The sequence below is a fragment of the Haliaeetus leucocephalus genome, unplaced genomic scaffold (assembly GCF_000737465.1).
Source record: "Haliaeetus leucocephalus isolate CR32 unplaced genomic scaffold, Haliaeetus_leucocephalus-4.0 Scaffold1014, whole genome shotgun sequence".
In the NCBI taxonomy this organism is placed as follows: Eukaryota; Metazoa; Chordata; class Aves; order Accipitriformes; family Accipitridae; genus Haliaeetus; species Haliaeetus leucocephalus.
Window position 1 is genome coordinate 2,603,105 of NW_010973450.1, and position 22,603 is coordinate 2,625,707.

Genomic DNA, 22,603 nt, shown 5'->3' on the forward strand with positions numbered 1-22,603 from the left:
GGAGTTCTTATCTTTTCCGGCCCTATCTATTCAAGCAAGGCCTCTGCTTGTGCCTTCTCAACAAGATCGTAAGTTCATCAAACATTTAATTAAGTTTTGTGATTGCTCATGGCTCCCTCTTGCTCATCACTCCCAAGTACCAGTCTCTGACAGGCTTAGTCCTTGACAAGCACCAGTCCTTGGTACGTAAAGTTACAGAGAGAGAAGACGAGCTAGATCATTAATGAGCAGTTCGTTCTCTGTATCACTTTAGAATCCCTCTACGTAGAAAAGGCGGCTCTAGGCGCTAAAATGTGAAGTGACGTCCTGCCAGCTGCGTGCCTACGACAGAGTTTTGTCATTGCTGCAACGCCGGGCACGTTTGAGGCAGGCGATGCCCTCACCAGACCACGAGGTCAGCTTATGGGTACGTTTCGGGGGGATTTTAAGGCGGTTTTTTTGCCGCTGTTACGTTCGTGTTTTAACCCGGCGAGCCTCGTTAGCTGTAGCACGTAAACGCTCGGGATTTTACACTTCTGGTTTTAGCGACCTCCTCATTTCCCACAGAGGCGGCGGGCCCGCGGCGGCCAGGCCTGGCTGCCATGGCAACGAGCCGCGGCGCATTGTGGGGCCGCCAGCTCACGTGACGCCCGCGGGCGGGCTGGAGACCACGTGACGGCCGCTCACGTGACAGCGGCGGCAGCGATGGCGGAGGACGAGCGGGCGCTGCTGGGCTCCGCCGCCGCCGCGGAGGAGGATGAGGATGGCGGCGGTTCTCCGGGGCCTCTCCGTTCCCTGCCCGCCGTCTGCGATCCGCGGCGTTTGCCGCACCGCCTCCTCGTCCTGGCGCTCATGTGCTTCCTGGGCTTCGGTGGGTGGCGGGGGCAGGGCCGGGGGTGTGGGGTGCTGAGGGCAGAGCTCTGAGGCGGTCCCCTTCTCCTTGCAGGCAGCTACTTCTGCTACGACAACCCGGCGGCTCTCCAAACGCAGGTTCAACGGGTGAGTAGCTGCCGGGGGCGGCAAGGGGGGTGCGGGCAGTGGCCAGGTCAGGCAGTGCTTGTTTCAGAGGAGTTCTGCTTGGGTGCTTATGCCGTGTCTCTGTAATTACCTTAGGAGGACGTGACGGAAAAGGACTTAACTGCCAGGTTCAAGCAAACGACTTGAACTTCACTCGCAGGCTTAACTGCAAGGTTCAAGCAAATGATTTATTTGAAATTCACTTACAGACTTAACACTATTGCAGGTTCTACAGATACAATGTAGGAATGCACTATTGCAGTTTTTTAAGACAAGAGTAGTACATTATTGCAACCACAAGCAGTTTACAGACAACCACAAGCACACACGCATTTACAAACTTAAAGCATAAACAATATTCACTTACCCCTCCAGGTAAGGGCTTTCAATCCCAGGGAACTTACCTCGACCGGTGTCCCGATCACGGGGGGGGGGGGAAGGGTTTCCTTCGCAAGCCAACTGTATAGTTGGAGAAGTGACTCCCCCATTCCAACCTGAATCTTAGCGTTTTTATCCCCTGACTTGTGGAACGGTGTGTATGACTATGTCTGAGTGGATTATGATATATGCCTAAATGGATTGTGTATATCTGAGTGGAGTTTCCCCTTATCTTTCCTTTGTTTGTCTGTGACTTTTTGAATACACAAGGTTGTCATTTGAAACTGAAGCTGAAACCCTCCAGGCTTTGGGTTTTTTTACCTTGCTTCCTCAGGAACTGAATAGTGGTTGGACTGAAACTCAGGGCATACTATTTGTTAAGGGATTTCAAGGCTCAGTTCAGGTTTTGGTTCTTTGAATGGTGCAGCCGCTGCCCTGTTTACTTTAGGGTTTATCAGACAACCCAGGGCTAAGCTGTCTACACAGCTCCCATGAGTCGTCTCTGCAGAGGGACAGGGCCTCAAGGCAACCCAAGGCTGGGTCACTTTTGTAACCCCCCCATGAGTCGCCTGTGTGCACTAGACATGGTGAAACTCCACACAGAGTAATTACTTTTCTTTTTTTTTAATTCTCCCCTCTATGTAGGATATGAAGGTGAACACAGCTCAGTTCATGGCACTCTATGCATGGTATTCCTGGCCCAACGTGGTTCTTTGCTTCTTCGGAGGTTTTCTGATAGACAGAGTGTTTGGAATACGGTAAGTGGGATGTTAGTGTCGCTGCTGTTCAACGGGTGGTAGACTTAAAGTGCACGTGAAGTATAGGCTTTATAATACAAAGTTTTTTTCAAGTTATAATAAGCTTTTTCAAATTTTATTTTCATGTGATCTAGGAATTTCCAGTGGTATAAATGAGCTTCTTTCCATTTATAGCTTAAGTAAAGTGGCTTCAGAAATGCCAATCTGTACTACCTTTTTTTTTAAAGAGGCTGTCACATTTGTAACAGATATTTTATTGCATATCAACCTCCCATTGTTTCCTTGCTGTAGCTCTAATATAGTTTTTTTTAAAGGAAAGAAGAGTCTACCTGTGCATTAAGTGATTTTGTTTGTCTTGCAGGTTGGGCACTATAATATTTAGTATCTTTGTTTGTGTCGGGCAGGTAAGTGCAAATGAGAGGGTGAAGGATGATATGTGTCTGAAGCTTCTCTACTGGGGTGGGGTGGGGAAAAAAGTCAAAATGGCTTCTCGTGTACTAGAAAAGTGTGTATTTCCAATGGAAGTAGGCAGGTGAAGAGAACTGAAATGGGAGAACCATGAATTTTATTGGGGTAACTGGGAACTGAGGACCTCAAAGGATGAGTGAAATAAGAATGTGGAGGAACCAAATATTTTATCCATTTGATGTGAAACTAGTATGTAGGTGTATTTGGCTAGGGTATGATGATAAAGGTGAAGCATGACTTAAGCCTCTGGAGGTGTTTTCTGAGTGCAGTTTCAGGGTGGGCCAGGTTGGATATTGTGTAGCCAGCAGGATGATGTGTAAGGGATGCAGAGGGAGCAAAGGCAAAAAATTAGGAGTAGGAATTGGGTGTGAAGTATTTCTGCAGGTCTGGGAAGGGAAAAAAGCTTTTTTGTTTCTGTTTTGAGATTATTCTAGTTTGTTTCATACTTCAAATACAAAATTATTATTTTTCCTTAAATGTTTATTTGGCAGGTGATCTTTGCTTTGGGAGCACTACTTAATACTTTCTGGCTGATGGACCTGGGCAGATTTGTATTTGGGTAAGTCTAGAAGAGAATAGTATGTGCTGTCTGAGGTAAGGGCCTGCTTTCTGTGTCCTAGAAAACTGCTACCATGTTTACACTGAGAGATAAAATTGTTGGATTTTGAGGCACCTATAAAGGTGAGGCATGCAAGATCTTAAGTCGCATTCCTGGTCTAACTTAAAGTTAGAAAACAAAAACCAGGACTTTGCGGGTCTTACTGAATTCAGAAGTAATGAAACTACGCAAATACAGACATTCAGTAAACTGATAAAACTGTATTAGTCCTCCTTTTCTCTTAATTCTTACTTTCCTGAGTAAAAAGGATTCTTAGCAACAAATACAACAGAGCTCCTAGAGTGGCAAAAAATGAGAGCAAATGTCAGAACAAATACTTCCAAGTTGTGAATGTGCCACAGCATAAAAATGTTAGAAAATCTGACCAACTGTATTGGGGGGTGGGCAGAAGACTCCCTTAAATTCTGATTATGGGTAAGATGCCTGCTTTTTGGTTTCATTTGGGTCAGGATCTGCAGCACTTGGTTCTTTAATGCAGAAGAGAAATGAGAAGCTGCTGCCCATTGCTTTAATGTCTGTAAATGACCAAAGGCAGTTATAATTGCTCCTAGACTACTTAAGATACTTTGTACTCTTCATTATTAAGACCCGGCAATTCCCTTTTGAATTGTCTTTAAGACTTCTGTTGCCTTGCATGTGTGCATTAGATCTACCTGTACATAGATAAATTTCTCCGAAATACTGTTATCTTGGTATTGCCAGCAATTGATGGACTGCTTCCTTGTTGCTTTGCATGTTGCAATTAATGTGTTTTCTTTTGTGCCTTCCTTCTTCTTAGAATAGGTGGAGAGTCCTTAGCGGTGGCACAAAACACGTATGCAGTCAGTTGGTTTAAAGGCAAGGAGTTAAATCTTGTGTTTGGATTACAGCTAAGCATGGCCAGAATTGTAAGTGTAAAACTGTACAGCTTTAATTCATAGACTTTAAGGTGTGTGGCTTCTCATGGCAGTGAGACAGGTGGAAAACAGCGTTTCTAATCCTCCCTAGCGAGTTTTAGTTAAAAATGGATGTGGAATTTAAAATGTTAAAAATCTGTAGTAAGTAGACAAAGGATACACAAGGAAATGGTTAATAAGATTTCTTAGAACCTGTCAAACTTCTAAAGAAGTCTGGTGGTGTTATTAGTGTAGATTACTGGGTGGGACACAGTGCTGTATTCCATCAGACTTATTGATTCTTGGCATATCATAAAATGTTAGCTTAACTGAGTGTATCTTGGGGACTAAGTGCAGTCTCTGATAAATGAGTGGAGATGGCTGCTTTAGGAAACTCCCATCCTTATCTGCTATTGTAAGATGGTTTTGTCCCTGTTGCTGGTTCTGATAAGAACTGTGTGACTGCATCTCAGCTGTGCTGTTTTGGTTTGATATAATCACTTAAACTGCTGCTAGAGGTGGGTTTATGCTAATATACCAGGCTGTGAATGAAGAGTGGAGACATGCCTCTCCTGTTAGGGGTCCTCTTCAGCAGCCTGTGGTATCTTAAACCGCTGCAGGTATTTACCTCAGTAAAAGAGTTAACTGGTCACAGCTGGGTCTGGGTTGATGTTCAGGCTGTTGCTAATTAGCAGTTGCCTCATCTCAGCTGAACTGCAGTTAAACTGTCTGTTGTTAGCCTTGGGATTGCAGCCATGGATCCCTTCTCTAGGGGGAGAAGGGGAGGAAAAAAAGTACTTCTTGCTGATGCCTCTCAGGTGGGAATCCTGTTTGCTTTAACATGTGGTATTGAATTCAACTCAGTTTATGAGCTAATGCAGTGTGTGATGTAGATTTTATGGCACTGCTAATGTCTCCGTTGAAACACTGTTAGAGTTGTATACAATTTCAGTTTGTGATGATATATTATTGTTGCAGTGGTTGATTTGTTACGAACACTGACTAAACCAGCAGGGAATAATTTTATCATTGTTGCTGGTGGTTTATGTTCCCTCAGACGATGTTTAATCTTACTTGTTTGTTTTAAACACTGTTCAATAAGCAGTCTGCCTTATGTTCCTTTTGAATTCATATAATTGTGAAAAATGTTATTCTTCATGTGAGTCTGTTCTGCCTAGGGGAGCACAGTGAACATGAATATCATGGGATGGATATATTCTAGAGTTCAAGATCTTCTGGGGTATACTGGTCCCAGTACTCTTGGGTTAACTCTCATGATAGGTCAGTAATATTTTGAACTGATGTCACCTGCTATTTTAGGCTTCTGAATTTGAACAGCATGCATATGTGTTAATGATTTCTTACTAACTTGAAAGTAGGACAAATATATTTGAGACTAGGAAGAGCAATTCAAATACTGTTTGTAGCAATGGCAAATATTCTTGTGCAGAGTGTACGATTACTGCACCTGATAAAATGCTGTGTGATTTTTGTGGTTGCCAAATTCAAGTTTTTATCTTATGGAGATGAAACATTTAACATACTTTGAGTAAAGGACAGACTTGAAAAATTTTTTGAAGGGTATCATATCAAAGCTTGCGTGTAGTTGTCTGGTGTGTAAAAATGAAGTTTCAACTGCCTTTGGATCCGTGTTCCTTTCCTTCAGAGCCATGGGTATTAAGGCCCTGGTGCTGGTAACAAGGCCCAGGCTTTGTTTCTGTTATTACGAGCTACAGACAAGAAGCTGGGCTGTGCTGAGTGGGAGCGGTGGTAATGTTTTAAATAAAATAAATGTAGCTACATGTTTGTACTCCAGTTCAAGGCCGATGTCTCATGTGGCAGGCTTCAGTATTTACACCTTACTCTGAGTTGTACAGCTATTGAGCCTTACACATAAGGCAAGCTGGTGTTAAACTTAGTTTGTATTAGATATGTAAAGGTACATGACACTAGTTGTGCTTAAAAGCCAAATTATCGCTTGAGTCAACAGCTAAACATGTCATGTTGCCTTATTGCAGGTGGCATAACGTGTCTCTTTTCACTGACCTGTGCATTAATCCTTGCTTATCTGGACAAGAGAGCGGAGAAGCTCCTTTGTAAAGAGCAAGGGAAAACGGGTGAGTGGTGTGGGAGCTTGAGCTTCATTCTTTCATTCTGGAACAGACCCTTCCAGTTACTCTGTGCACTATGCAGGTTTGCGTTTTAGGTAATTCAGTAGCTGCTGCCTAAAATGTTTTTCACAGTTACAGCTTTAGTCATAATTTTTAGTTCATTTTTATATCAGTAGGAAGTTTTACAGTTTTAAACACCAGTTTACAGGCAGATGCACTGTTGTCTGATTTATCTGTAAAGCATGTGGAGAGCCTCCCGGTTCATACCAATTTGATCTGTGTCATTGCTCCTGGTCCTTCGTTTTGTTGGAATTGGTCTTATTTCCTTTAATAGGTGTGCAAAACCATGCAGCTCTTCTCCATCAATGTGTGGTGTTTTGAGTTTTCCATGTGGGAGAATTTAGACCAATTAAAAATAAACTAAATTTGAGAGCCAAATAAGAGCATGTAACATGAGGCTTCAGACATGAATTTTGCTAGCTGATTAAACATTTCCTGGAAAAAGTGGTTTGTATTTAATTCTGTATAAGACTTTCAGAGGCTTTAGAGAACTTGTGCATGCAGCTTAATGTGGGAGAGACAATTTGTTCTTGACTTTGGCACTGTTGATTTAGCACTTGTATATTCTTAACCAACCCTCACTCTGTAAATGAGAGAGTAGGCAGTGGCAGAAATATATGCTTTAGTTGTGACTTGTGATCACCTTAATGTTTACTCAGTGTGGATGAATTTCAGATGTGCTTATGCTGACTGAAACAATATTGTCTCTTGCCCTATTCCAGGTGAAGTGATTAAGCTAACTGATGTGAAGGACTTCTCTTTCTCCTTGTGGCTTATATTTGTAATCTGTGTCTGTTACTATGCAGCAGTTTTTCCTTTCATTGGACTTGGAAAGTAAGTGTGTCTCGCGTAGCTATTCCCCTTGAATTTGGCTAGGGTCTTAACTAGCTACTTACAAAGGGAGAGGTGCAGGGTAATATTTAAGATTCTCAGGTGGCTACAGAACCACTGGTCTCCCAGCAAGTCTGTGCCGTGGTTTGTCATTTCTTCTGACGTGGGATAGGACAAGGGGTTATGGCTTTAAACTGGAAGAGGGTAGATTTAGATTAGATGTAAGGAAGAAGTTTTTCACAGTGAGGGTGGTGAGGCACTGGCACAGGTTGCCCAGAGGGGTTGTGGATGCCCCATCCCTGGAAGTGTTCAAGGCCAGGTTGGACGGGGCTTTGAGCAACTTGGTCTAGTGGAAGGTGTCCCTGCCTGTGGTGATGGGGTTGGAACTAGATGACCTTCCAGTCCAAGCCATTCTATGATGCCTATTTTTTCCTTGTGCATGTATTCTGAAAATTCTCACTTCGGTCTCTTACAGTACGCTCATTGCTAATGTCTCATTATTGGGTTACATGTTGGTTATGTACTTTGGATGTTTTCCCCAAAGTGTAATTTGAATAGTTCTGAGACAAAAATGTGTAGAGTCTGATAATAAGCTCCTAAATGCATTATAACTGAGGATCTGTGATGGGATGTTTATGTCAAAGCTATATAGATATATTTAAAAGCTTCCTGTAAACTAGGTTCTTGTGTCTTTACTTTGTCTAGCTTTATTTTTCTTTCATGTCATAAAAGTATGCATTTTTCTAAATCTGCTTTTTTTTTTTCTTTAGGGTTTTCTTTATTGAGAAATTCAGATTCTCATCTCAAGAAGCAAGTGCAATTAACAGGTATATTGTGGTTGATTTAATAAGTAAGTGTGCTGCTGCTGTGTTCTAGGGGTGTATGTATCTTTGGGCTCTGACCAGGTGGGAGGAGGTTTGGGATCTACTGTTGCAGGTGGTGACTTGCATTTAAGTGGCTAGATAGATTTCACATGGCTGAAGGAATAATTGGGAGGTGTGGGTAATTTTTTTTTCAATAAAAATGTCTTAGATGTTCACACTGAGGAATTGGAAAGAAAAAGCTCTGTCTGAGGGTATTATTTTGGTATTTGGTGATTCTCTTCTGAGTGATCAAAGAAGTTTAATAGCAACACTAAATGAACTTAATTTTCCTAGTTTAAAGATGAATTTGTGATGTGTCAAAAAACCAAAAAAATAAAAACCAACAACAAAACACTTGCTGGTTTATGATTCCAAGAGCTCCAAGTATGTCACTGTTTCCTTGGATGTTGAGTGTTTTCGTGTCCTCAGACCATTTGGGAATTTTGAGTTTTGGTGTCTGTTGTTCAGGGTGGGGTTTTTTTGTGTGGTTTTGGGTATGACCTTACAGGTAACAAGGGAATATGGTATTTTATCTGGAGACACTTGTACTATGCAACACCTAAAGCTGTCCATGGCTCGATAGTGTTCAGTTCTCTTATTTTTATTCTTTTGTAGTATTGTGTATATCATATCGGCACCCATGTCCCCAGTCTTTGGACTCCTGGTGGATAAACTTGGAAAGAATATTATCTGGGTTTTATGTGCTGTAATAACTACACTTGCTTCTCATATTATGTTGGCTTTTACCTTCTGGAACCCCTGGATAGCAATGGTAACTAATTCTCTGAGACTTATAGCTGAGTATGATAAAATAAGACATGAAGTTAATGCTGAATTATTCTGCATAAGTTGCTACTGTCTTCTGACTGTTTAGGTAGTCCTCAAAACCTATTTTTATATCCCTGACTTTAAGAACGATATGCTAGGTGAAACTGAGCTTAAATGGTGAAAAAGCAAAGAATGCATAATACAGGCAAGACTAACATGAGGTATCTGTGGCCTAAAGATAACACTTCAAGTTTTGGTGTTTCGTGGAGGGAGGCAGTAGTTATGCATGTGTGTTTTGAGGTGGAAAAGACTGGCTGCTGCTGTCTGTAGCAGTAATTCTGTAGTTGTTTAGTGCAAAAGGGTGTTCAACTTCTCAGGAAGAATGAGATTAGTCCGGAGAGCTGTATGGAGTGACAATTCCGTGTCCCTTCCGAGAAGGACTCAGTTTATCACGGTATCTGTGGTTCGGTGGTGCTCTGTTGCAGAGTTCTGCTCTCACGCTTCAGGGATGCTCGTTACACAGGCTATTACTAGATTACTTGTGCTAGGTGCTTGCTTTTCTCCTAAAACTTGTTCTTTTGGTAGAGTTCTGAAGCTTATGACTATTACTTAAACTGTCTCTAATGTGCTGTATTGGACAGTGGTAAAACTCAATAAAAAAATTTGTTACTGATTTTCCTCTTCCTAGGGCAGATTCTCTGAGAAATTGCTTTTGAACTAAGGTTTACAGGCTTAAATACAGTGTTCACCAGTGTATTGGGGTTTAAAAATAGGGTCCTTGTTTTTCAGGTATTTTTTCTAGTGAGTTGCAGCATTGATCTTTTCCTCTGGGTATTCAAGTCAGGCTCTTTACTTAATGCTAATTAGATAGGGTTTAGTTCGTGGGTCACTCCTGGAAAAAGTTCTCTCTCCTTCTAGATGTGTGTATTTATTTAGAATGATATTGCAAAAAGTGTTACTTTAGCTGGGTTTTTTTCCTCTTTTGGGAGAAGAGGAAAACCGGTATGTTCATTTATTGGAACTTTACAGCAAGAATGCATCTCATCTAACATCTGTTTGCTTGTTCTTATTTCACCAGTGTTTGCTAGGACTGGCCTACTCGCTGCTTGCCTGTGCCCTGTGGCCCATGGTGGCCTTTGTTGTTCCAGAACACCAGCTGGGAACTGCTTATGGCTTGTAAGTGCTTAAATCTGCCTGTCTGCTGCTCTACAATGACCATGTCCTGGTGCTATTGAACCACTGAATATCGAGCGGTTCTAACATGTTAATGGTTCCTAATTCCTCCAAATTCGGTCTAGCAGGAAGTCTCATGTAGTTTCAGGATGTATATGTGTGGTAGAGCATGTGGTTGTGGTAGATGCACAGAAACCTCTGCAAAAATGCGGAGTCACGACTCTGTCACATGCTGTCACAAATGGGGAGAAGTTAAACTCATTGTTTGTTCAGTGTCACTAATGATGTTTTCTTTAAAAATAAATTTCTGCACAGCGGTAATCCTTTGTTTCTGTGTTAGTATGCAGTCTATCCAGAATCTTGGTCTGGCAATTATTGCTATAGCAGCTGGGATGATTCTGGACACAAGAGGATACTTATTTCTTGAAGTCTTCTTCAGTGCTTGTGTTTGCCGTAAGTATTACGAACATTGAAAATGGATTCTGTACATTCAGGAAGCTTTATTAGGCTTTTTTCTTAATATTTCCTGTAAAACAGTAATACCTCCTTTCTTACAGTTAGATGGGGGTTTCAACTGGGACAATATTGAAAGTAATTCAAACCTAGAAGTGTTCTGTGGTTTTCTTGAAGCGATTTATTGTAAGTAGTTTCAGTGTTTTGAAAAAAATGAAGAGTGAGTAAAAGGGTGGGTGAATGATACTCTTAAAGGCTATGTTTGAGGGCTGTTATTAATATAACTAAAAGTAGAATAACTTTTTTTGAGTTACCATGCTACTTATGAGCATAGTGGAATTTTCAAAAGCAGTTAAGAGATGCTGCTGGCAAAAATCTCCCCTCAGTTACAACTGTTGTGAAAAATATTAGTTGTTGCTTGGTTGTATGTTAAAGCTGTTCTTCTGTCATTGTTGTAAATTTATTTTAAATTTAATTTAAATTTAAACAGCTAAAACTGTTCCTTTTATTTTTTGTAGTGTCACTAATTGCTGTTGTCATGCTGTATTTTGTCAATCACCTCACCGGTAAGCAAGTGTTTTCAGCTTCTCTTGATATTTGTTTTTATTGTAATTCTTGAAGTTATCAAGCTGAACTCTTTACAGGTGGTGTTGTACGGTCTTGTGTTGGGTGCTGTAGCTCATGGCTTTGGTACCAGGAGCATCTCTTGATGAGGCCTGTCCTTGTAACATCGTCTTCGTAGATGCTGTAGTGTGTCATTCCCTGAACCTTGCTGTGATGTTAAATCTCATCAGCAGGGCAGTGGTACCTATCCCTTCAGCTGACTTGAACAAACATGTAGGATATTCTGCAGCTTTTTCTAAACTGCATATCAAACTTGACTGTATATGTATCTGCAAATGTAAAAACTTAATTCTGTAGGCTTTCCTTCAAATAGCAGTGTTCTTTCTCAACTGGTTTTTGAAGCAGTAACTACTGAAAGATCTGGAAGGGATATTAATTTGTTTCTTTTAAAGTTGCTTCCACTTTAGTTTTATGGGATGTTATGGTGAGTTGTAGAGAAACTTAATTGTTACTCCACATAAAACTGGATCAGGCTTGGGAGCTTAGTTTGGGTCCTGATTTTGCTTGCTCGGATGATTATGAACACATTGCTCATTCTTTACCTCAGTTTCTACTTTTGAGAATTACTCCACTGTCAAGATATAATACAAAAAGACCAATTTTAAAAGTTTCAAAGTGTATATTACTTCTGTTGCAGGTGGTGATCTCAACTGGTCTGCAAAGAAAAGGGAAAAACTGCAAAAAGTAGCTGCAACTGAGTAAGTATAAAGAACAATAAAGAACAGTGTCCTTATGGAATATTTAACCTGAAGTAATTGAGTAGATTACTGTCTGAAGTCAGTCTCTTTTGTAGGTCTGCCATTTGTATTGAATGTTATTTTCTTTCTTACTTTTTACTAGTAGGAGTTCCTATTCCTGCCTCCTGTGAATGAATAATTAGAGGAATTAGCAATTAATCAGGTGTCCTTTCCTGGCACTCTTCCTTGCTATTTTTCTTTATTTCAGTGGCCTTAAAAAATGTTGTATCGCTTATTTAAAAATGTGCTTGACTTACATGGTGCGTACCTGACACAGTCAGCAGCAAACGTTACCTGGGTTTAATGTCATGTAATGCATGGACCAATTTTTTTTAAGTGTCGTTAAAACCTAGATCTGTCTTCAGAAGAAACTACACTCCAGTCCCTTTCCCTTTAGTTTCAGCTTGCTCCTCTTGTTATTTTATTTAGAAGTCTTAATTCAACTTGTCTCTGAAAACCGAGGCTTGAGTCTAAATTGCAGTGCTAATGTGAAACTTGATTTTTGGTCAGATCTGTGTCATAAATGTTATTGATTACAGTGAAAAGTTTCCATTTTCAGAAAGAAAAGGGGGCAGGGATATTTCAATAAAGTGGAATCCACTTCTTCCTTTAAAAGGAAATGGAGAACTTGGGGTGGGCTTAGGGCAGAAATTGTTGAAATAAGCAAATTTTGACAGTTCATCCAATTAAGCAAACTTCATTCTGTGGGATACTTGCATGTCCTGCTTCCCTCTCTACAGAAAATAAGGACAGTGATGCTCTTCAGAATAGTAACTTAAAAAATTCTCTTGGTCTTGACAAAACATTGGTGACACGTTAAGGGTCTATCACTGTGCATAGCCTAACAGCTGGAATCGGGTACTCTTGTGCTTTAGGAGTGTTGTTTGATCAAACACGAAGGTATGTTACCTGCTATTGGGGTGTTCCCTGAGTTCTACGGCACTGGCTTTAGCCCCTCTGCACAGTAGAAAGTTTATTTGCCTTATTGTTTGCTATCCGAGAATGCTAAATGAGAGGTAAAGCTCTCAATGGATATGGAATGCTGTACAAGGGAGTCAAACACCGTGTTAGTCTTAACTTTCAAAATGCTTGCCTTGTATTGGGGGAAGAGGAGAGAAAAAGCATTGTATGGCAAAGTCCATTAGGAGATGTCACCTTAAAGGCAAAACAAAGGACACTTCCACTCCAGCTTTTCCATTATCTACTTAACTGTCTAGAAAAGTTGCTTTTTTTTAAGTAGACATAATGTAAAGTCTGTCCATCAGACTGAGTTTGGGTAGCTTAGTTTGTCCTGATGATCTTGTTGAAGATGCTTCTTCTAGTAGTGTCTCAGCACCCAGAAACTGTGTTAACTTTTCCTAGTTCTAATTAGTGCTGTGAGGATTAAAAATATGTGCATTGGAGAATGTCATGTCAATGGGGATGAAGTCTTGGCTAATTTACTGATTTTTATTTTTTTAATATATTTAAAGCAAATGTTTAATTTACTTAAGGGTAGAACAAGTTTAAGAAATTTGAGGTTCTGTTCTTCCAATCTGAATTTGTTTTGGTGAGATTGTGATTGAGAACTGTTGGACAGGGCGCAGTATATGCATTTCATGACTCTAGTCACAGTTTAACCTTTGTCATGTGAAAGAGTATGTCAATATGTAGCAAGTCACACCTTTCAAAATAACATGGGTAGAATTCAAGCTGCTTGTGTGTGAACAACACAGAATTTTTCTTTTGAAATGCTTTCTGTTCTGACCTAATTCAGCTCAGCGAGTCTCTTCAGATCTTGAAGTTCATTTGCCTGTTCATTTACTTTTTAATAGGTAACTACATTTCACCTGCAGGTATTATACATCTCACAGCTTATAAGTTTGTTCCAGATAAATACTTGACTATAACAAGACACCTCTTATAAATGGACTTTATGGACTTTTCTAAAATGGGACTGTGTAACTGTCCATATGATGATACTTAAGTTAGTCTTGAAAAAAAAACAAAATGCTTGTCAACAAGGTGTAGCTAGGTGACTTGTGGGGTTTAACATGGTTTTGTTTCTTGTGTAAAAAGCCCACAAATTAGGACATCAGTCTTGAGGAAAGCTCAAGGAAACTAAAACCTCACCAGACGTGGTGAGCTGGCTAGCTTAGTTGTAATGAGAATCATCCTCGAGCTGAAAGGTCACAGCCAGTTTTTAATACAAATGCAACAAAACTCCCCAAACCTTGTACCCAGGAGCAAAGGAATTCTGTGTCCAAATAGAGTTGCCTTTCAATCTGCCTGGCCCATGCGGGGTGTGTGTAACACTTCCAGGACTTACTGTGAAAGATGGCTTTGTATTAGTGTATGCTGTGGGATATAGTGCCTTAGAACAATTATTTTCAGTAATTTTTATTACAATGTTTTTTTCAGAAAAGAAATTTGAATAGCAAATATCATCCAGAAGTGGGGAGCATTTGATGATCAGCATGTCAACTCGAAGAATTATAGTGGTGTTTAGTTTGGTCACTCTGCACAGTAGTTTTTTGGAAAAGAAACTAACATGCTGGGGATTTTACAGTAAATGGCTAAATTTTATGCTTTGTAACCGGTTTGAACTAATGGCATATCACCTCTTAATTTGCACAGAATGGGTTTTATAGCATTTTGCACTGTGTTTAGGCTCTGTCATTGGAGAGGGTACTCTGCAACCTGAGACAAACATGTTCAGCGTAAGATAAAGACTAGTTAGTACGAAGTGTCTTTTATGTGCAGTGCTACCATCTTGGTGGGGGTGGAGGTTTCTTAACGTAATGGCACTTTATGTTCTGTAATAAGCTCTGTAAGGCAATGAGCCTTAGAAACGGGTCACTGTTACTGCCTTTGTCACTGTCTTAATGCAAACCACTGTCTTAAGCTAAGTGTATTTAGAGCTTGCTTTGGTTCTGTTTCTCATATAAGTCTTAAAAGAGAAAAGAGCGACAATGCTCTGGTGAAATAGTGACTGTCTTGTAGGAGACTGCTATTAATTCTGAAGACTGCTGAGCAGTCTTTTATTAGCTTTTTTGACAACTGATTCCTTTTGTATTGTAACCTTTATTTTAAGGAGTGAAAGCTTGTTTAATAAAGAGATAGTAAAAATTGTTACAAAAGCGCACTGAGCGTGTTGTAATCTGTGAAAACCAAAAGGTTTATCTTTCTATCGAAGTCTTGCAATCTAAATAAAAGGAAACTGCAGAAAACAGCCTCTCTCTTTCTTTACACTGAATTAGAGTAATCCGTACACATCTCTTAGTCTCTTTTAATCTGATATCCAGTATTCATCTATAAACATTACAAGCATTTTCTAGTTATTAAAAATAAAACTGCATACACAAGATAAAGTTGCTTGGGTTTGCACTCCTCAGTGCAAATATCTTAAACCAATTTTCTTTTCCAGAGCGGAAGAACAAGAGAGACTCAGACGTCAAAATGAAGAAGACTTGGCTAAATTACGGCCAAAAGCTGATGCATTTAGTTTAAGGAATAAGTACCTCTCCAAACTAGGCGCTCAGGTATTAGTAAAAAAGTAGGGGGTTTAATAACTAAGAATAGAACAATGAGATGTTTACTTTAAGAACTTGGGCTTATTGTTTCAAATAGCCAGCAAGTCAACCTCTGATTAAAATGCTAAATATATGCTTGTTCTCAGAAATGAAGTCTCACCAATGGTAATTAAAAATCTAATGAAGAAAATGAGAATGAATCAATGGCTGGTGAACCAAGTAAGTTGAGGAGCAGGCTTATTATGATGCATGATTTTTTTAAAATTATTTTTTGCAGCTACCAGATAATTACTCTTCCTATTTATCGACAATGGCACACAGAAGCATCTTGAAATAGCATCTTGCCCCACTTGCAAAAGCAGAAATACAGTGAAGTCCTGGTACACAAAACTTTGTTTCCAGTCCTGACAACTACCGGAGCAAAAGCAGAAAGATGCACCATACTTTTCTGCAAGTGTAGATACTATTTTTAAAGTACTTGGCTTAAGCTCCCCCTCTGCACTGTGGGTAAATAACACAGATACTGATGAAGAACCATCTGGCTGTTTATTTGAACCCATGAGCTATGTACTACGCCCTTCTGTCTAAAATACTCAGTGAGTAGCTCGAGTCAATAGCTAAGACTTGATCTTTTCTCACTACACAATGATGTTTGAAATGGGAAAGCTTTGTTTCAGTAATAAAATTGCTGTGAAATGAGCCTTGATCTTGGTATGGGTTATATAGCCTCTCAAGTTGGACAGCTCTGTTTCCATGTTGGAAGTGGCCTGTTTCATTTTTCTTATAGAAAAAACGTGAGAAAAGAGTACCTTTCTATTTTGATCCAACCGAGTATTTCAGGGGAAACTAAACTATACAGTTTCAGTGTTAGCTCAAAAAGTGCTAGCCCTGGAACTTGATACAAAATCACAGGCTTAGCAATAAACCTCATGTAAATCCTGATTAATGTGAAAATTTGTGTATTTTTAAGATGTTGTGACTAAAAATGATGAAGAGAGTTAAATGCAGGAACTGAAGTTTGGTGTTCAGTGGAAAAATGTTCAATTTCATAATGAAACTTAACGCTTTCCCATAATTTCAGTGAAAGGCCTGTTGCTGAATAGCTGGTTACTAGCAACTCCTGCAGAGTGCGTTGTTCTTTGTGTTGTGTTAATGATAGAGGCTTGCTTACATAATTGGACAAACTATTCCGAAACTAAGCTAATCTTACTTTAAAAGGCAAGAGTATCTGGCTTTCTGGAGCACTAGGTGCACCAAACAAAACGCTGCTACGGAGGTAGAGGATAAGGTGCACAGGGGTGAGGGAGCTTTCCTTGGCTGACTGCAGGGAGTCCTTGTGTGCCACGAAAGGCTTCAGACCCTTTGGCGAATTGCTTGATGCAGAGAAAGTAGTTTGCTTTAATAAAATGTTGTATTATACCTGTAATAATTTTTTTTGCCTGCAGTAATTTAAGCAGACCTTCTGGAACTCATGGTCTTAAGGATTTTTTAAAGCTGCTTTTCAGTGGAGATTTCTTTCTTGTTCCTGAAGCGCTAAGGTCATCTTCCTGAAAGACTAAGCCAGGACTATTTTGGTTGATAGTTCTGTATTCTGGAGAACAATCTGGGAAGATAAAGTATCGGGTTGTGAACTCTGCTGAGCTTACTGCTGAAGGGACTGACCTGTGATCATTTTTATTGGTGCTCTCTGTGCTCCCTTTGAGAACCAAACGCTCTCAGCTCTGAGACTGGTTGATGCAAGTTGGTTTATGTTTCCTTGTTGACTTGTGAATTCTGGGTCTTTTTAATAAAAGCTTTAAATGGATCCTGGCACCTGTATTTTTCTTACCTGACTGTTTAGTGATGTGTTGTTGCCCTTCGTGGTTGTTGAGACTTACGTATGTATTTTTTTTAAACAAGCATGACTTCTGCTTCCCCTTGAGAAATATGTAGAGTTTCTGGGGAAGTGTATCTTTGAGGATCCAAAGGCAAAGTTTCCCCCAGTTCTCCCCCCCTGCCCCTGATGGGTTGATGCTTTTTTTTCCTTTCTTGGGGAGGGAGGGATTTAGATTATTGTTGCTCTTCATTTCCAACTACCTGGTTCTCCTCTAATTCTGATGTGGTATAGTTGTAGATAACTACTGCTGTTACCTGTAGGTTGGCATTTCGTGTGTGACATGACAGACAGTAACTGTGAATTTAATGTCGTCTTGAAACTTTATTTTCGGTTCCTAAACTCTCTGTACCCTTGAGCATCTTGCTGAAGTACAGTGGCGGACTTCTGCAAATGATGTAACCTCACGTGTCAGCTCAACTCCAAACACCCTGGCTTTTCCTTTCTGAGGGTTTTCAGCCCAGCAATTTTTACCTTGTTTTTTCGTTTGTGGATATGGAGCATGGAAGCCATCTGGCTTTTGTTCCCCTATGCCCCATTCCTCTAATAAATTTCTGGTAGGATGGAGCCTTCCTCTTTCTATTGCCAACCCTTTTGCTTCCAGCCCTGTGTTAGAAAGTCTCCTGCTGTGTTTGTGCTTCAGACCTTCAATGCATACTTTATAGGCTGGGGTTGATCATCAAGAGGAAAACGGGAAAAGGGATTTTTGAATTCTGAAATGCAATTTATTTTTGATAGAGGAAATCTGTTTGTGATCGTTGTGGGAGGAATAAGGCCAGCAGCTACAGCACCCAGCAGGCCGCCTGCCTTGGCCAGGGAGGGACTGTTTGAGCATGGGCTGCTGGAGTGTTATTTGGCAATGTCTGCACGAGTCCTGTTTGCAATGAATTTGGAATGGCTTGAGCTGAAAGCTGCTTATCTTTATAAGACTGCCTTTTTTTCCCCTGCAAAGCTTCCCTTAACGGCTTCTACCCCCACTAGCTTGAGAAGCCGTTGGTACAGTATGGCTTTCCTGACTTTTTTATTTTTAAATACAGAGTTTATGGGTTGGGCTCTGCTTCTGGACTGCAGTGGTCTGACTGAATTCTGCTAGTGGATATGCACACTTGTCTGGAGATGTTTATAGAAGAGTTAGTAAATATGGTAGTAAACAGTAGTTCAACAGAATATTTTATTAAAATTATCTGGGGAAATTTCAGAGGGAGGTGTATCTTAGGAAGGATATAAATGGTGTTACCCATCTCTCTGCTATTACTTCTGCTGCTCACGTGGGGTACCCCCAAGGCACGGGGGACTCCCAGAGCTGCTCTGGCTTTTGGGTGGTTCTGTTCCTTTCTATTGGGGGTGTGTGTTTTGTTTTGTTTTGTTTCTTTTTTTTTTCTTCTCCTTTGACATGTCTTTTCTTCAGGGGCTATCGCTGGGTGTTCCAATAGGCTTTCTCATTCTTATTTCAAAAATTGGTTGATATTCCATTGCGTATCTTACCACTGTAGATGCTATGCTCTCTTACTGATTCTTCTGTTGTGCAGATCGTCAAGCAGACAGGCAAAGCAGAGCTGTTCAAATGAGCTGTGTCCCTGAATACTGTGAAAAATCTTTATTCCTGATATGTTCACGCTGCGTTCTGTTGGATGGGACAGATGTGTATTGGCGTGAATGGGAAGCCAGAAAGTCCTAGACTTAAGTACGCACAGCGTACTGTTTCATGCAGACCTCTTCAAAAGGAAATGTTTAAAGCATAGAAATACTCTGTAAATATTTAAACTTCCCATGCATATGAATCATGAAATATCTCTTTCAGACATTCAGTAATGGAGTAGCTGCGCGAGTGACACTGCGGTGCTTCAGATCTTGCAGTGTTCTCCAAGTACGCAAATGTTTTTGCACATTTGAGATTTTTTCATAAATACTGGTCACTAAGAACAACAAAAGCATTTGTGCCATAAAGATAGTACTTATGACCAAGCTTCTTCTCATCCAGGACCTTGGGAGTGTTATAACAGCAACGGTAGCGAACTCTTCTTCATCCTGAACTTCCCAAGAAGCCTGTTTTTGAGGTGGCCCCAGAGCAAGACAGCAGGAATGGTTTTGTTTGTCATTACCCACGAGGAACTGTGCTGAAACCAGCTTGCGTGGCCTTCTAAACAGCTGTCAGAAGTGGTGGGTTTCAGTTGTTACCAACCTCGGCTGAATTTGAATCAACAGATTGGAAATTCAAGCTGCTCTGTCTCATTGCCAAGCCTCCGTCTGCTGAATGTTGGAGAAAGAAATCGAAGCAGCTTTGGCTGCCTGGGTGGCTTAATCTGGATTCCCTGGTTGAGTTTGCCCATGTTACTGTGGTTACACCAACCATGCTCGGGTGGGGAGAAAGCAAATGCTCTTCTGTCCAGAGTTCGATGGAGGTGATCTGGAACACCTGAAGTAACAGGTTTGGATTTTGTTTTAATTAAATAAGGAAAAAAATCTTCATAAAATAAGACAAAGTAGTTCTGTCTGTTTAGTCTGGGCTCTGGCTTCTGTCAGCATATGTAAAATTAGATAGCTGAGGCAGTTACCATGTCCTGTCCATCTGGTCTGCCCTTCTGAGAGAAGCTGCCACTGCTGTTGCAGAGGTGACTTGAAAAACATTACCTTTTTTTTTTTTCCTAATTTTGAGTTCTTTTTTGCCAAGTTCCTTGAAGTTGAGTATTACGAAAAGGTTATGAACAAACAGGACCCAGTTTCTTGGCTTTTCCTAAGCTTGCTTTCTGCTACCATGTCTCTGCTGCTTCTCGGGCATATACTGTGAGTGCTTTTCTGCTGTTTTTTGATTCTGATGCTTGTGTGGATGTGGTCAGGCAGTGTCCCAGCTCGATCATTTGTTGTCAGCCTCTGAGACAATTCCTCTTACTCTTGTAATGTTTTCTAGGTCTCCTATGGCTGGCAGCTCCTGTTGTCTTACCTTGCTTCTTCTCTGAATAATTGCTGCTCCCAGCTGGCTTGAACGAAGGGGTGCGACTCAAATATTGTGGGCAGCAATGGGTCTACAGTTGCCTGTAGCTCAAATACGGGTTTGGAAGCAATTAGCAATTTCGAAGAACAACAACTCAAATTATATTTCTGTTACGGTACTTGCCGAGGTCCTTATCAGGTTCTTGCACGTTAAGGTTTGTACAGATAGTCAAAGCTTGCTCCTATCTCGTTGCGCCCATGGCATTTAAACAACATGTAATGGGGTTTGACATTGTGGGAGGGAAGAAATCAGAAGTTCCCTATTCGTCTGAGCACCAGCTTGGCTGTTTTATTGAGCTGCCTTTGCAGAGAGAACAGGTTTCTGAGCCAGACCGTTACGGCAGTGACAGTGAATGTGCCGTAGATGTGACCATAGGAACAGCGTGTTCACATTTCTAATTGCCTTATGTTAGGTAAACCCCCGCTTCTTGGCTAGTGAACCCCCCCAAAACCTTTGGCTCCTGCTGGCGTTATGATCTGCAGGACACCTAAGCATCATCTGATGATGCTGTGGAGAATAATTCTGTTACCTTTTCTGAAATGCACTACATGTAATGTAAAAGCCTCTCTTCATAGTGCGTTTATTCACACAATAAATTCACGCTATTTGCACAATAGTCTTGGCAAGCAACAGAAGGGCTTGCTACCCTTTAGCGAAGGTGCTGATGTGATGGACCCTGCCAAGGAAATAGTAGCGAGGTGGTAATCATCCTTGAAGTAGCTTTTTGAAATAATGCTCATAGCTTTTTAAAAATTTGTTACCTAACTAATGGCTGGAGATGACTGCTTACCTCTGCTCTGGTGTCTTCCTCAGTTATTCACTATCATTTTTCTTTACAGCCCTCTTTACAACTAGAAGCAGTAGATGTGCCTTTTGGAAAGGGTGTTTTTCAGCTTTATTTAGTCACAGCTGGCCCCGGTAACGATGACAACTTGCCTCTTGGTCCTTTATAAAAATACCTCCTGTGTTCTTCACCCAAATTTGACCTCACTGTGGTTTGCCCTCACTCTGGGGGAATCGTAATTATACTTTTTTTTGTTGTTGTTGTGCAGGTGAGTTTTATGGCTGTTCTCCAAGCTTCACACCCAGCGAAGTGGAACAAATCCGCGGTGCTATGCGAGGGCAGCAGGGATGTGCTTCCTCAGCAAGGGGCAAGTCTTGGGGCGTCCGTCCCCTCTGCGTTCGTGGCAGGACTGGCAAGAGGACCTGCCGTGGGCAGTCTCAGCTCCAAAGCCAGCCTGGCTCTGTTAGATTGACCAGAAAGAAAGTAGAGGAGGGGGTTGATGCAGCTGTTGAGGCTCACCAGTGGCCTCCAGATCTTGTAAAGCAAACTCCAGCGCTGTAGGAGTTGGCAGTCGGCTACCCGGTACACACGGACGAAGAGGTAGATGCTGCGGGTGATGTGGAACGGCAGTAGACAGACCGCAAAAAGCCCGCAGACGAGGAGAATGGTTCGGATCGACTTGGCTCGGGCAGCGCTGCCGGCGGGGTTGGCGTCTCCGGCGTGTTGCGTGAGGCTTCTGATGGTCAGGCATAGCAGGCTAAAATGACGAGGAAAGGAAAGAGGAAACCAGACGCGGTTAGAGCCATGCCGTAGGGGAAATAGCCGCTGAGGTTCTCGGGGCTCGTCATGTCGTAGCAGACGGTGTGGTTGTTGATAACGCCGGTGCGAGCGTAGATCAAGGTGGGCAGGAGCTGCAGGAACACCAGCGCCCAGGACGTCGCTGTGCCGGCAGCGGCCAGGCGCCGGGTCCGGTAGGGTAGGGAACGGATGGGATGGCAAATGCCTAGAAAACGATGGATGCTGATGCAAGTCAGCAGCAGGATGCTGCCGTACAGGTTGGCGTAAAACAAGAAACGTACCAGTTTGCAGAGCAGCTCTCCGAAAGGCCACGTGTCCTGCAGGAGGTAGTTGACGATGAGCAAGGGCAAAGAGAAGAGGTAGAGGAGGTCGGCCACGGCCAGGTTCACCAGGTAGATGGTGGTGCAGGTCCAGTTGGCGCGGCAGCAGCTGAGCCGCAGCATGGCTCCGTTGAGGAGCAGCCCCAGCACGAAGACGGAGCTGTAAGTAAGGGGTAACAAGATGTATTTGTAGCTTTCCACGAGGGGGCACAGAGCCTTCCCGGAGGTGCTGTTCTCCGTTCCCTTCGGCCCCTCCATCGCTGGGTGCAGCTTTAGGCACCGTGCACCGCTCTTCTGTTGCTTTAAAGCTCTCCCCGCCAGGAATAGAAACACGAACACCCGACAGTCATTTGTTACTCTCGGCCCTTGGCTCTCGCCACCACAAAGAAACGTGTAAAATCCTAATTAAAGCACGCGCAATCCTCTGAAGAGGCGAAACCGCCATGGAAATGGTGCGTCACTGTTACCGCTTGAATTCCACCAAAGCAGCGACTGCTGCAAACGCTTGCTGGTATGCCCTTGGGCACCGGCACTGTATTGCAAGGGCAGTTAAATGAAGTTTATTGCAAATGCGGGCTCTGCCACGGGCTGGAATTCCTCTGAGCTTCAG

General features: G+C 41.8%; 2 protein-coding genes across 6 annotated transcripts; one reads left to right on the plus strand and one right to left on the minus strand.

The window, feature by feature from the left end:
* Nucleotides 1-678: 678 nt before the first annotated feature.
* MFSD1 (major facilitator superfamily domain containing 1) lies at nt 679-21,222 on the plus strand. Of its 5 annotated transcripts, XR_775478.1 has the most exons (18): nt 679-850; nt 926-978; nt 2,020-2,132; nt 2,494-2,536; nt 3,092-3,159; nt 3,998-4,106; nt 5,273-5,375; nt 6,113-6,211; nt 6,988-7,099; nt 7,867-7,923; nt 8,575-8,731; nt 9,806-9,903; nt 10,241-10,353; nt 10,872-10,919; nt 11,615-11,675; nt 15,121-15,445; nt 20,931-21,009; nt 21,144-21,222. XR_775478.1 is itself a non-coding variant. In XM_010584963.1 (17 exons), the coding sequence occupies exons 1-17, from the start codon at nt 685-687 to the stop codon at nt 15,376-15,378; spliced, it is 1,521 nt and encodes a 506-aa protein (XP_010583265.1). In that variant the 5' UTR covers nt 679-684; the 3' UTR covers nt 15,379-17,021. The 5 variants fall into 5 exon arrangements, 4 of the variants coding, with proteins under 4 accessions (XP_010583265.1, XP_010583264.1, XP_010583266.1 ...); XM_010584963.1 differs by lacking the exons at nt 20,931-21,009; nt 21,144-21,222 and having other exon boundaries at nt 15,121-15,235; nt 15,373-17,021; XM_010584962.1 differs by lacking the exons at nt 20,931-21,009; nt 21,144-21,222 and adding an exon at nt 15,504-17,021 and having other exon boundaries at nt 15,121-15,235.
* Nucleotides 21,223-21,592: 370 nt separating this feature from the next.
* LOC104842573 (P2Y purinoceptor 3-like) lies at nt 21,593-22,251 on the minus strand. Its single transcript, XM_010585001.1, has one exon. The coding sequence runs from the start codon at nt 22,249-22,251 to the stop codon at nt 21,619-21,621; it is 633 nt and encodes a 210-aa protein (XP_010583303.1). The 3' UTR covers nt 21,593-21,618.
* Nucleotides 22,252-22,603: the final 352 nt, after the last annotated feature.